Genomic DNA, 15,368 nt, shown 5'->3' with positions numbered 1-15,368 from the left:
TTTATCTTGGCTTCCTCATCTGTAATGTGGGGGTAATGATAGTACCTACTTCATAGGTACTATCTGTGATGATTAAATGAGTTAATATACATAAAGGCCTTAGAATGGTGTCTGGCACATAGTAAACACTACATAATTATGTTATTATCAGAAAGATAAGAAAATAATTACATTATAATGTGGTAAGACACAAAGCCCTATGGAAGGAATGGGGAGGGGGCTTATATCTGCCTAAGATAGTCAGGATTTTACAGAAGTGGCAATGAAGTGATGCTTGAGCTGAGTCCTGTGGGAGAGAGATGTTTCCTAAGGACTAAAGGGGCAGGAGTGAGGAAGTATAAAGAGAGAATAGTGTATAGCTTGAGAGCTTTGTTTAATTAGAAGAATGACTGAAGCAGCTGCTCTCAACCTTGGCTGCACATTGTAAATCACTAGAGCTAGAATCAAAACATTTATACTTTTAGGATGATTTCTGCAAGGGAGGCAGCATGAAGGATGATCTGAGTTAGTGCTGTAGAGACTCATTTATTGATGCCTCTGGAGCATGTCATCTTACTCATGTATGTTAAAGGGTATATAAAGTTTAGGAACTTCCCTGGTGGTCCAGTGGTAAAGAATCCACCTTCCAATGCAGGGGACGCAGGTTCGATCCCTGGTCGGGGAACTAAGATCCTACATGCTGCGGGGCAACTAAGCCCGCGTGCTGCAACTACTGAGCCTGCACACCTCAACTAGAGAGCCCGTGTGCCGCAAACTACAGGGCCCACACACTCTGGAGCCCATGGGCTCTGGAGCCTGCACACCACAACTAGAGAGAGAAAAATCAGCAGGCCACAACTAGAGAGAAGCCTGCATGCTGCAATGAAGAGCCCATGCGCCGCAACTAAGACCCAATGCAGCCAAAAATAAATATATACATAAAAAAGAAAAAATAACTTAAATATTAAAGAAAAAAAAGTTTAAGAACCACCAATGGAAAGAATGGGAAAGTCATCATACCAATGGATTGATGACAGCACATTATATGTTAAGCCATTAGTATCTACCACATGTCAGGCACTGGAAAACGTACTTTACATATTTTATAGCACTTCATCAGGAATAAAGGTAAAGCCTTTTGCTTTTCAATGATACATTACTGAATTCATCCAAACAAATATTTTAACTATCTGAAAGAACTGATTCTTCTTACCTGCTGGATAGGTCCTAAATATGGACTCAATGATATCAGTCGTTAAATTGTATCTCAGACCATTACATCCATCTGTTTGGGGTCGGACATCAGCCTAAAATAAAGACCACATATATATATCTGTATTTGTTAGAATATTGGGGGAAGATGTCTAAGAACCCAATGAACACTGGACAAAGGTGGAAAAACAGACTCTCTGAATGAAACAGAGACAGAGATAAGTCCCTCACCTATACTTTTGGCATAGAGACAGGGCTCACAGAAGCCTGACCTGGTTTCACATAATTTTAGTGAACTGTAAAATCTGCTTTTTGAAAATATAATGGTCAAAAATGGCACATTTAAGTGTGGCCAAAGGCAGATATCTAGTGGAGATTTAACATAGAACTTATACAGTTACCAAATATTTAACTATTTGGTTACTAAGTAGTTAAATATTATCTGATTGGTTTCTTTAGAAGGCCTTATTAATTCAATTCACTGCTAAGCACTCAGAAAGATGCCAAACACGTAACTGCTACTCAAATGTTTGTTAAATGTATAAATACTGCTTTGGTTTTACCGTCACTTTCTAATTCCATACATAAGGTAGTCTCAATTTTCCTCTTAAGATACATTTTACAAATCTTACTTTTTTATAACCTGGTGGTCATTATACGTTTAAACTTTGCATTGTAAGTAAAATATTGCAATCATTAAAAAAAGGTAGCTGAAAGCCCTAAATTTAAAAGTAATAGGGGAAGTAAGCATTAGTCCAGTTGCTATAAGATTTTCAAAAGTCCATTTGATTTCCAGCATACTAGAGTCAAGTCCAGAAAACTAAGAAAATATAACTGGCAAAAAATATATAAATTAAAAAAGATACTGTATGTATTTTAAAAATTATTTTAGAAGAATACCGTGGATACTTAAGTATCCACTAATTTACTTGAAGAAAATGCTAAATTTTACAAAAGAAGTGGCATCGTTAACACATATACCACGGTTTTTTTCCCTTTAGAAATCTAGAAGGGTCACATACCAGAAATGCTGCAGAAATGCCAACATCCTGCTTATGATTAGATGTGGAAGAACTCTCTGTTGCATTCACATTTAAACGATTGGCCCAGAATTCCTCAGCACTGATCACCTGACTCACAACAAGGTCTTTATAAAGCTGAAACAAAACAGGATCTTCTTGCAGCATTCTGGTGATAGAATATATCGAACATATTGAACTTTTAGAATAAAACACCATTTAGGTAACATTCAAAAAAGACTTTAGCCACATGAAACACCCAACTTTCATTTTGTGATGATTGAGCGGCAGAGGTCATTTAGTTCATTTGTCAGTAATTAAAAGCAAAAAAACATTTTTGGAGGAACAAATGTAAGTGCAGATAAACAGAAGTCAGTCTGAAGAAGCAAAGGCTAAACTCTTTGAAGGCATGGATTTGGTCTTATTCATCCCTATATTCCAGTGATACAAAGGCTGTATTTGTACTGTACTGTATTCTCTTTCACAAAAAGGTGAATGGGGAAGAGAGATTTTCTAGCAACTAGTTTTTCATGGTGATAAGCACCTGGAGCCATAAGCACAGAAAGATAATTCATCTTATCCGAAATTCTCATTATTTTAGATGTTTTCTCAACTTTTTTACAGTATGACTACTTTCAGGTTTCTTATTCACACACACATTTCTAATGGTTTAGTATCTTCTCTGTGACAAAGAACTAGAGAATTAAGGGACCTTATTAGCACCTTCGAATCGCAGTTCTGTTCCTAATCAGATGTTAGGTTTGAGGCAGTTCGTCTGAGTTTATCTCATCTGCCGAAAGCCAAAGCTAGTAAGATGCTAAAGTTAATAACCAAACACAGAGGTAAAGATAACGAAGCCCATATTTTCCTAAACTACACTGTCAAAGCACAAGGGGTGAGAAATAAACTATTACTTGACTGGTGAGAACCTAGCATCTCTTTAAAAGGCTGTTCTTTTCCTCCTTCACCTGTTTTTCTCTTCCAGTTCTTTATTTGCTTTCCTCTTGAATTTGGGCAGCAGCTGCTGAAGAAGGTCTTTCACTGCATCTCGCTCTTTCACTGCTGTGCTTTCATTGGAAAAATGGAAGTTAGTTGTGTCCCCTGCATGCAGGACCAGCTGAAGTTGAATTTTAGCTTTTCCTTCTGGACTGATTTTCTGGCCTAAAAAGAAGCATGAGGCTAGTTAGATAAGGACACTCACACTGTGGAAAGTCATACAATAAGTTACTTCTCTCAAGACTCAGGCTTCCTTTGGGCTTTAGTTGCCCTATTCCAATCTTGATGCTTCAGCAGAAAATGTACAATTCTCAAATAATCCCACATAACCAGAGCATGGTTCAACAAATTCACTGCTAGCGCTTGGCTTCCTTCTTCAGTATCCTTTTTGTGTGGCACTTCTCACCCACTGCTTCCACCTATGGATACTAAGGGCTTTGGTTTCCACTCAACTGGGCAGCTTTCTTAAAAGCTTTCTAAACAGCCAACTCAGAGTCCTGAATCCACCCTGAATAGCTGCTTCCAACTGACAATATCATTAATAAAAATGATTTGTCACGATTCAAAAAACTCCAAAACATAGCCCATGGCCTAATTACTAATTGCGAAGGAAAATACGTAATTTTACATTTGAGAGATCAGGTGTCAGCACTTCAACCAAGTGACCAAACTTAGCCTCATTAAAAATGGAACAACCTGACACTATGGGCTTTCTGAGGTGACGGAATAGCAACACCACCACTTATGTGTTGTTCTTGCTGAAAATGTCTAACTTGAGTATAATCAAGCCTGTAGACCTGACTTTTAATTTATAAGAAATACAGGTATACAGGAAAAAAATGAAACAAAACCTTGAGGAGACCATCAGACATAATCAGAATGTGTGATATTCTACAAGCCCATACTCTTAAAGAACAGACAAAAGAGACTACAACTACATACATGAACCTAGACTAAGTATTGGTTAAAAAAAAAAAAATCACAGGTATAAAAAACTTTGGACAACTGGGGAAATGCAACAATGGTCTGGATATTTATTAAAATTTTCTTGGTGTCACAACGCTATAAGCAGTCAAAGTGTACACTCACGTAAAAAAGCAAATATGGCAAAATAACTAATATTTAGATGGTATACAATATACACGTATACATTGTACTATTCTTTAAACTCTTCTGTAACTTTGAAGATTTTCATAATAATTTGGAGCTGGAAATGTCAAAATATACCTACATAATAGAGATCTTGTATTCTTAAAAAGTGGGCCTCATGACTTGTCTTCTTCATAAGGGAAACAGAGATGAAGGGGCTTTGTCTCACTAAATGGGTGACTAATGGTAGTGTGAACACATTACCTAGAGCTCTCTGCCCCAAGCAACCTACTAACACTTAAATAAACAGAAACTTTTTCAATGAAGATGCTGCTTCCAAACCAACAGTTTAGATGAAATACCTTATTGCCAGAAAGAGCAATATGAAGCAATTTACACTGTCAGCCAGCCTGTTCCATTATTCCATACCTCCAAAACAAACTATCACTCCTCTCTACTATCTCTTCTCAGTCACTGCTTTATTCTTGCTCTGTCTTAGCTCGTGCCTCTGAGAGGCCTACTTTTGAAGCTTTTTAACTATCTAACTGCTAATTTTCACCTTAGTAATGTATTATTGACAACTTTCAATGGCTTCTTTCAGAAATAAGCATTCTTTCAAATATTCAGCTTAAAATGAAAACTGATCTGGTGCAGATCTAAATTTGGGCATGTGCTCTCCTCCCCAATAGCTGAGAAGAATTGTTGAAATACAGAAGATAGGCATATTCTTTTTTTTTGTGGCCTCTCCCGTTGCGGAGCGCAGGCTCAGCGGCCATGACTCATGGGCCCAGCCGCTCCGCGGCATGTGGCATCCTCCCGGACCAGGGCACGAACCCGCGTCCCCTGCATCGGCAGACGGACTCTCAACCACTGCGCCACCAGGGAAGCCCAAGGCATATTCTTTATTGCATGCTGTAAGTATCATATTGAGTATCTGTTTTGCAAAGGTATAAGGCTAGCTTCCCGTTTAAGAGAAATGCTAATACAGGCAGTTCCTAATTTATGAGTCTATTGTAGAACAAATGTTAGTTTGTTAAGACTACTATTAGAAACTTGGTGAGGCATTTCTCCACAGAAACAAAGGTTTGAAAGGAAGTAGTGTTACCAGGAGTGGACAAAGACCAGATAGCTTAGGCAGTACTGAATTATGATGAATTTTAAACAGTATTTCCTTTTGAAAATTAAGATTCTAAGTTACTTCAGTGGAGAAAGATGATCTTGGTCATTTCCAGCAGCAAATTAGAGGTAAGTCCTTAGGGCAACTGTTTATACACAAAGGAGATTTGTAAACTGACCACTTGCAAGTTGAGGATTGTCTATGTTTTGAGGTGTCATGTTCCTTGAAATCTGTTCAGGATTTTATCTAGGAGAAGAATCTCATATCCAGGAAAATAAATGAATCCATATTAATGGTCATAGTTAAGATAACACAATTTGTTGAGGGCTTTGTTACCCAACTCCCCTGGGGTCCCTCCTATTCAAGATCTTTTAGTTAGGTGAATTGCAGAAATCCCTTTCAGAGTACAGGTTCTAAATCCCAGGATTCACTTGGTGCCTTTAAACCTAATTATTATTGAGCCACAAAGTACCATGTCCTTTGGGTAATAAATTCAAAGTTAATTTTGCAAATTTGAAAAGAGAAGGGGTTTTGATGTTAGCTTTCATACCTGAAAATCATAAAAAGGATATAAAGATATTATGCTCTGTATTCCTCCCATCTACATTTAGTATAAAACTAAGTCTATTTTCTCAACAGATGATGGATGGCCACATAACCAAAGATTAGACGACTTTACTTAAAAGATACAATTTTATGCCAGGGCAATCTGGCATCATCTATCAGGATTTTTTAAAAAATAAATTTATTTATTTATTTTTGGCTGCACTGGGTCTTCGTTGCTGCACGCGGGCTTTCTCTAGCTGTGGCGAGCAGGGGCTCCTCTTTGTTGCGGTGCGCGGGCTTCTCATTGCCGTGGCTTCTCTAGTTGCGGAGCACGGGCTCTAGGTACACGGGCTTCAGTAGCTGTGGCATGCAGGCTCAGCAGCTGTGGCTCGCGAGCTCTAGAGTACAGGCTCAGTAGTTGTGGTGCACGGGCTTAGTTGCTCTGCAGCATGTGGGATCTTCCCGGACCAGGGCTTGAACCCATGTCCCCTGCATTGGCAGTTGGGATTCTTAACCACTGCGCCACCAGAGAAGTCCATCTATCAAGATTTTAAATGCATGAACCATTTGAACCTGTAAGCCCACTGCAGGGATGTATCCCATACATAAAACCTCAAAAAGATATTAGTGCATATACCAATACTGCAACATTGTTTTCAATAACAAAATTCTGAAAACTTCCTAAATGTCCTTCAATAGTGGACTGGTTAAATACATAAGTGTAAATCCATTCAGTGGACTATTATGCAACTCTTAAAAGAAGGTATGTGTGGAGATCTTTATGTGAGGTAGATTTACACATGTAAAGCTGTACACACTCTATTATTGTAGAAAAGGCAGGTTACAGAATAATATATATTCAATGATCCTACTCTATAATTATTTTTATACAGTTGATTTTTTGACATTATAATAAAAACCCCACAAAGACTGTATAAGCAGTCTTCTTATAAAGTTACTAACAAATATGACATACATCAGACTTAGTATAGCCGACTTACATTTAATATCTGCATACATATGGCTGATGGTAAATCTATCTTTGCCTTCAGGTGCCCAAGCAATTCTTTCTGCCATGAGGTACAGAGCTCCATCCTGCTTCTTTTGTCGCACCTTCTTTACAATCAGCAAAACTTCTTCAGATGAAGTCGCCATGACGGCTAGAAGGTGCTAAAAAAGACAAAAAGATTTCACATCTCAGTTAGGGTTGGATTTATTGACTTGAGTCCCTTCCAAATCTAAAATGAGTAATAAGGAGGGAAAAAAGTCTTTTCCCTCTTTCTGAGTTGAAGATAAAGCTGTATGGCGTTATTCCTTTAAAATCAAATTTCATTTTGCTCATACAACAGGTATGAATTTACACAACACTGCAAGTTGACAACACCTGGCAGTTTTCAAACCATTTCCACACATGCTAATCAGAGTATTTTCAATTTATTTTTATTTTCCTGTTATATTATTAAATCTTAAACACATGATTTGACTACAAATATGTGGTCTGTAACCTATATTGCAGAACTTTAGAATTACACAGCACTCTATTGGATATTTAGTTCAAATTTGTTTCAACTGAAAAAACTAAGAGCCAAAGGGTTTGTGTGACTTCCTAAAACCACTCCTAGATCTAAAACCCGGTCTAATATGCTTTAAAAAAAAAACTGAAAGAATTTAACACTTAACACTTCAGATGCTATCTTCCCCATCTTTTAACAATCAAATGTCTTCAACTGCTCTCCAGTCTAGGCGGAAGATTCATTTGTATATGGCTAATTTGTTACCTAGGAAGAAACAGCTTCGAGCTCCCCCCAAGTTCACCCCATCCTGGGAATCTTAACCACTCAACCCAAATCCTAGATTCTTGAGTGTAGCTGTCTGGAATATGAGGCTGAAAAGGATTTTGAGGCTGTTTGGGCTCAACAAGAAAGATGCCATGATTGATGAAGTCTGCCATGGGCTGCGATGGGGAAAGTGGTGGCACAAATGGCACATATATGCCATTTCTGGTGAAGTTATGATTTTAGCTTTCATTCCCAAAGGAATGATTTAAAATATAACTTAAAAATATTTACTTCTTCAGGTACAAATTATAATTTCAGAGAAGTTAGCATATCTAAGTGTCATAAGAATTAAATTTGAGCAAACAAGTGAAGCTTTATTGTAACATTTCTTATTCACGGAAACAGTGATTTAAAAATCAAAAATACAAGTAAAAAAAAAAAAGAGTGAAATTTTAATTTCTCTGAAGTTGACTACCTGAATTTTGAATAGCCAGATCTTCCCTTTTAGTTTCCTTACAGGCTACTCCACCCCAAAAATGGAAAGGAAAAGGGTCAGTGTGAATACATTTATTCAATAGTTCTGTACTGAGCCAAGAAGTCTAGGGATTACCTGAAGACAAATGTCTGCCAGTAGTGATTTCTGCTTTGAGAAAGCTTCCAGTCTAGTGAGCAAGATATGTGTGTGTGTGTGTGTGTGTGTGTGTGTGTATACAAATTAGAATGTGTAAAGTCCCAAAAGGGAGACAAAAAACAGTTCTGAATTAGGACTCAGAGGCAATTAACTTTTTCACATGAAAGGCTTTGTCAAATATTTCACAGATATCTTAGGGCAATAAAAAAAATTCAGTTATAATTAACTGAACAAACAAGATGCAAATCACTAAATGCATAGTTCTTAGGTGTTCCGTTTGATGCGTTTTGGCAACTGTATACACCCATGTACCATTACCCAAAACAAGACAGAGAACATTTCCATCACCCCCCAAGTTCTCTCATGCCCCCTTCGAGTCAATTCTCTTCCTCCCACCCTCGAGCAACTGTTTTCTGATTTCTATCACTACAGATTAGTTTTTATCTGTACTAGGATTTCATATAAATGGAATTCAGGCACTATGTATGCTTTTGTCTCTGGCTTTTTGCTTAACATGTTTTTGGAAATTCACCACATTATTACATGTATTGGTAGTTTATTCTTTTTTATACAGAAGTTAGTTATGAATTGGGTTTTGAATGAGGGTTTTGACAGAGAAAAGGCAATAAGCATTATAGGCAAAGAGAATGCCTTGGGGCAAAGGCTCCAGACTCTCTGCAAATGGTTAGTAGTCCACTCTGGATATAGCACAAAGTTCATGATGGGGATCAGTGGGATATGAAGTTGGACAGTTAAGATGGAGGCAGATAGTGGAGAATACCCCCCTATGTGGCAGACAACAGAAAACTTTTAAGATTTGAATAAGGGAGTGATTTGTATTTTAGGAAATTAATCTGAGGCAATATGAGAGAGACTGAAGGGAGGACCAGAAAGGGTCTGAACCAGGCTGGTGGCAGTGAGAATGGAGAGGAAGAGACAAGGAGGAGTACTGAGGAAGCAGGATGAATAGACACTGTGCTGAAGGAGGTATCACAGCTGCTTGCTCATACCCCACTTTTAAGCCTAACTGACATGAGTACAGCGATGCCACTCACAGAAACAGTAACAAGGGTAAACAAGTTTGAAAGTGAAGGTAAGGAATTCGGCTCTGAAAATGAGTGTGAGGTGCTGTTGAGTCACGCAGGTAGAAATAGTCTGTATTATGTGGGCATTTATAAATGTTGGGACAGAGCCTAGTAAGTTAACAAAAAGGGATTTTTAAAAAATGCCACAATCTCACAACTTTAACATCAATTTTCTTAATTTTAAATTGTGCTTATCTGTACTCACCCTACAAATGTAATCATGAAGTACAGCCAAGTTAATTATCTTGTTTATTTGCCATTGAAAACATTTTCCCATGTTACTTTACAATCTCCAGTTTTAATATCCATACATTATATATGATAAAGGGTCAAAATTCTTAATATATAATACCATCTTTTAACTGATTTACTTATTTGATGTCCTCCAAAGATTTTGATTAGAGGATTACTGTTGCTTAAAAAGTTTGAAAACCACTGTTTTAAAGGACTATTTTTTTTTTTTGGCTGTGCCGCAGCTTGTGGGATTTAAGTTTCCCGACCAGGGATTGAACCTGGGCCCTTGTCAATGAAAACGCACAGTCCTAAGCACTGGACCGTCAGGGAATTCCTTAAAGGACTATTTAATGACATGAAAAGATAAACTGTTAGGGTGATCAAAGCAAGCAAAAAAAGCATGTAGTTTGATTCCATATTCTTAAATTTTAAAAAACCTTCTAAAATTTATTGAAGGCTTGTAATACGTGCCAGGCATTGGGCTAAATTCTCTATAGGCATTATCTCATTCAGTCCCCAGTTAACAATCCTGAGGTAGGTTCTATTATTAGTTAGTTCTATTCTGCAGATAAAGGAAATTGGGTCTGAGAGATCAAGATGCTTTCCCAAAACACCAAGAAGTAGAACTGGGTTTGAATCTGGATCAGTCTGACCTTAGAGTTCCATTATGCTATTTTGCAAATATATATGACTGGAGAGACATACACCCAATTTAATAGTGGTTACCTATGGTGACAGGACTACAGATGATTTGAATGTTCTTTTTGTTTTCTGGACTATCTACAATAAATATGTATTTTGTAATGAGAAAAGCAGTTACTAAAAATGTCTTTCCAAGAGTTTGTTCTCTATCAAACCACATCTATAAGGTAACATGGGAAGGTGTTAGGGTTGGTAAGAATTAAAACTGTTATTTTCAATTTCTGTAATATGTGTACTATTTTTATTTAGTATTAAAACTTTAATTTATAATAATTTTTATAAAATCTATGGAACCATTAAATATTTTAATATTAATTTTATAATATTCATTATAATAAACACGTAACTATTAAAAACATTTAAAAACCTGTCTATACTATGTAAAATTAAACTGTATACCATATGAACCACATTTTAGGAAACATGAATTAAAATCTGAGAAAGATAGGAGAGGTGTGTGTGTGGAGGGGGATAAGCAGATAACTACAGGATAATTTAAAATATGTCCATATATGGAGGAAACACAAGGTTACAGCTGACAGAGCAAGTCACCAATTAACTGGGCTTACGGGCACAAATAAAGTGTTAACTTTGGAAAAGAACAAAAAAACCTTTCTGAGATGGGAAGATAAGGAGAAAGATGAATGAAGACAGAGAAACTGTAAAGTGGAGAATAAATTAGATTAATAGAACTATTAGAGTTGGCTACTTTAAATCAATTGGGAAAAAACATAGCCTCTTATGCATAGCATGTAAAACCATTCATATTAAAATCTATTTAGAGGGAGCTTTAAAAATAAATCAGAGATAAGTTATTGAACACTGGGAATAACTAGTCAATTGTCTCACAGCTAACCTGCTTGGCAAGTTTCCCTGGTCATCTGTAGCACCTCTGTTAATTGTACAAGGACCAGTTTTAGGAAGTTTAATAGAACCAGTAGGACCATCCTACAAGGGCTTCTATGATTTCTAGATTTTTCTTGAAGGTGGCTCCTTGGGTGGCAAAAACTTCTTTCTAGTAGAACTCTGTAAGAGCCACAGAATATTTTATGAAAAACATCGGTGCAGTTATATTTAAACAAAGTGGCTTGATGATCTAGTTTTACTTAAAAGATTATTTACTTTATGAAATAATCTGCCACAAGACTTCTTTAAATAGCAAAATCCTCCAGTAAAGGCATTTATTCATTTGCAGTTAAATATTTACTTGCTTGATGCTAAAGGCACATGCATGCCTTGTGCTGAGCCTCTGCACATTCTCCTCCCTTTCCATCAACTAGCTTTTACTCATTTTCTGTCTACTCTGAGTTTCAAAGTTATAGTATTCTTCCCTTCACAACACTTATCACTACTGCAATTAATTTTTTAAAATTAATTAATGAATTTATTTTTGGCTGCGTTGGGTCTTCATTGCTGCGCGCAGGCTTTCTCTAGTTTCCGCGAGCAGGGGCTACTCTTCGTTGCGGTGCACAGCCTCCTCATTGCGGTGGCTTCTCTTCCTGTTGAGCACAGGCTCTAGGCACATGGGCTTCAGTAGTTGTGGCTCACGGGCTCTATAGTGCAGGCTCAGTAGCTGTGGTGCACAGGCTTAGATGCTCTGTGGCATCTTCCTGGGCCAGGGCTCGAACCCGTGTACCCTGCATTGGCAGGCGGATTCCCAACCACTGCGCTACCAAGGAAGTCCCTGCAATTAATTTTTAATGTAATTCTTTTAATGCCTTTTTCCCTGAAAGACCGCAAGTTTCATAAAGAAGGGAAGAGGCTGTATGTGTTGTGTTCATGGCAATACAGAGCCCAGCAGCATATTTTAGTCCATAGGAATAGTCCAATAAATACCTATGACATCAATTTAAGATCTCTGTTGTTAAAAGAATACAGTCTTGGTTAAGACATAACAAGAAACCATTGTACATACATCCTCGGCTAAACTCCAGGAAGCACTAAAGCTCTCAACTCACAGATCAGAGTACCATTCCTTACAGATTCCAATAACTGGCTTATAAGTAAACAGGGATAGGAAGAATTTGAAACTATTCAGGAGAAATCTTTAAATTTCCATTTCCTACATCTCATGTCTCTGCATTTCCATTACCTACATCTCCTTTTCCAATGTGCAGAGATAAATGGGGCAGACGAAAAAAAGGCAACAAGTGAAATATAAACTCCTTATCACTCACTAAAAGGAGGATTGTTATTAGAGAAAGCGCTTCTGTGTCTGCCAGCATACAAAATGGAGACTGGAATGCTGCTTGCCATCGGGCAATCCTAAAAAATGTTAACAATTCAGCACTACAGGGAATAAGACCTTGAAAGTATGTAAAGAGTGATCAAAACGTACTGTTTTAAGGATACATACACACATAAAGAAGATATTAAAGGGAATAACTGAGGTAGCAATTTAAGACCGAGCACTTTTTCATTTTACAGCAGTGATGGGAGAGGCAGAAGGAGGAAAATGCGTCAGAGACGCAAGATAGAGGGAAGAGTATGCTCATATTCACTAATAAATACTGCATGCTGACAAAGAGTACGATACCAAAATTGAGAGAAGAGCAATCAGTTGGTAATCATAAATGGAGCAAGGAGGGACTATTAGATGGATGCCTGACACTGTCACATTGCAGGCAGGAAAGAGAAAAAGGAGGAAGGGACAAAGACACTTTTTTTCTTTTTAAATTAAAAAAACATTTTTTTTTGGCCGTGCCATGTGGCATGTGGGATCTTAGTTCCCTGAACAGGGATCGAACCCATGCCCCCTACAGTGGAAACAGGGAGTCTTAATCACTGGACAACCAAGGAAGTCCCCAAAGACACTTCTAGTAGCAGCATCCATGAAGTAGAAATAGTGGTCAAAATGCTAGGAATAGGAAAGCTCAAGGTACACCTGACAACATTCTGATGGTAAGGGAAAAACCAGCAGCGCAGAAAAGCAGGGCTAAAAGGTGTAAAGACAGCCCAGCAGGGATAAGATATAAGCCTTGAGAACAGGTCGTACAGGAGGCAGCCACAACTGACTGAAGCTGATCGTTGGGTGCATTCTTTTTAACTGATTCCTCTCTCTTTGCACCAACCTTCCTAGTATTTTTAAAGACCCCTCCCTGCATTTGTGTGGATTTTTTTTTTTAACATTAGCACTACCATATGTATTTAATATCACCTGGAAGAGACTCAAAGCTCATCAGTCTGATGCACTGCCAAATGTCAGATGAGTGAGAGTAGCAGAACAGGTTTAATGCCTCCAAATTCTCTCTCCCTTCTTTCCAAATGGATTTCAGTCTGCTAAAAGGTACAAAGTTCCAGAGTCTAGATCTTTTGTAAGCCATAAGCCTGATACTAGAGGTTACCTTCCCCTCTGTTGTGACCTCTCCATCTCATTTGTTCTAGTTTTGATTTTTTTAAATCGATCTTAGGGTTGGCAGCTTTGGCTTAGTTACTAAAGCCCAGTTCATGATGTTCACACTGTGTTCCAAGAGGGGAGGCTGAGCGCTCCCAAACTCAATTCCACCATGGCATGCTGCTTTGTATGTTGGGGTTTCTGGTAAGAATTCAACGGGAAAAATTGTTCCACTCCTTTATGGAATCAGTACTTACTGCAAGGTATATTTTAAACCACTTAGTTTTTGTATGTTTTTAAAACTGGGTCTTCTGATGGGCAAAAGGTTGTTTTTATCTCTCTTCTCCCGCCCCCCATTTTACAGACCCTAAAGCGGGCATTTAAGAGTCAACTGAATACACTTCCTTAAACAATGTAGTCTCTGAGAACACTGGGGAATTTCTAAAATAATTATTTATTTCCATGTGTTGGTGCTTAAAGATGATCAAATTGGGCACAGACCAAAATGTTATGTGTGTGTAGGGGGTTGGCCTGGCACACGTGTTAAGAAGATTTTAAGAGTGGTAAGTTTGACAGGTAAAGCAAAAGGTGTGTGGACACTAAGGTAAAAGCTTTTCCCTTACAGAAACCGAAAGACTCAACAGCACATTTTCTAACGGGACGGGCTTCTCAGCCCCAGAGAGGCCTCCGTGTCCTTCATCCTCATGAGCCAAGTCTGATCCCGGCTTTGAATAAATCTTCGAGTCCCTGCTTTCAGTGGAGAGATAAGGCTTCCTACAGACAAGTAGATTAGGGGTCGCCTCTTCGTCGCTTCAGAATAATAAAGGGCTACGAGACCGCAGGCTTGGGAGTTGTGGCAACGGCGACAGGGACACAGGAAAAAGGGGCAGATTCCGCGCCGTCCTGCGGCCCCCAGGCCTGTCAGCTCTTCACCCGCCCGCCCACCCCCATTCTTCGGTCTAAACTTACCAGGTGGGAGCTACGGCCTTGGGCAAGGAGTAAGTTACTGAGCTAGGTCGAGTCGAGTTCCGCTGCGCTTCTTAGAGACGCTGCCGGGAAGAGGCTGAAACCCAGCAGCCGCCGCCGTCGCCACCGCCTCTGTTACCGGGGGGTCTCGCCTCCATCGCTGGCTGCGAGAACTCTGAAGGCACGTGACCGGAAGTACTAAGGCGGGCCTGCGGGGCACGTGACCCCAGAGCGCGGCCGCCATGACACCTTCCGCTAGTTCCCTCCCTTCCCCGCCGGTGCCCGCCTGTTTCATTTCCTCTCGCCGCTTTAAGCGGTGAAGGGTCCCGGGATCCTGCCTGGCTCACCCCTTTGGCCTAGAGCTCCTCCGGTCCCGATCGGCGCTGCGTCTTCGGCCGACAGCGGCCCGCTTACTGCAGGCCACAGAGAGCGTAATCACGACCGCGGCCCGAGGGGGAGGGACCACGCGCCAGCAGGGGCGTAACCTGTCACGTGACGAGGAAGTACAGTTAACAGCTTTGTCCCAGCGTCCCCGGCGCTCCGGGATGACGTAAGCCAGGGAGGGGAGGAGCAGGAGGGGAGACTGAAGTTAAGGTGCGGCTCTTACTGCGTGGTGAGTGTTAACGGCACCCAGCCGGGAGAGAGGGTGTGACCCATTGGAATTTGGGGGATACCGGCCT

At 39.4% G+C, this 15,368-nt stretch overlaps 1 protein-coding gene across 1 annotated transcript in view; it reads right to left on the bottom strand.

The window, feature by feature from the left end:
* The window catches only part of GTF2H1 (general transcription factor IIH subunit 1), a 31,505-nt gene extending 16,640 nt beyond the window's left edge, over positions 1-14,865 (bottom strand). Inside the window, exons 1-5 of the mRNA XM_065882033.1 lie at positions 14,692-14,865; positions 6,960-7,128; positions 3,179-3,371; positions 2,214-2,379; positions 1,193-1,286 (exon numbers count right to left, since the gene is read on the bottom strand). Of these exons, the coding sequence (XP_065738105.1) occupies positions 1,193-1,286; positions 2,214-2,379; positions 3,179-3,371; positions 6,960-7,113 (607 nt within the window). The 5' untranslated portion in view covers positions 7,114-7,128; positions 14,692-14,865. The remainder of the gene's footprint in view (positions 1-1,192; positions 1,287-2,213; positions 2,380-3,178; positions 3,372-6,959; positions 7,129-14,691) is intronic.
* Positions 14,866-15,368: the final 503 nt, after the last annotated feature.

Source organism: Phocoena phocoena, chromosome 8 (genome assembly GCF_963924675.1).
Source record: "Phocoena phocoena chromosome 8, mPhoPho1.1, whole genome shotgun sequence".
NCBI lineage: Eukaryota > Metazoa > Chordata > Mammalia > Artiodactyla > Phocoenidae > Phocoena > Phocoena phocoena.
Note: the sequence above shows the minus strand (reverse complement) of the source record. Positions and strands in the feature narration are given on the sequence as shown.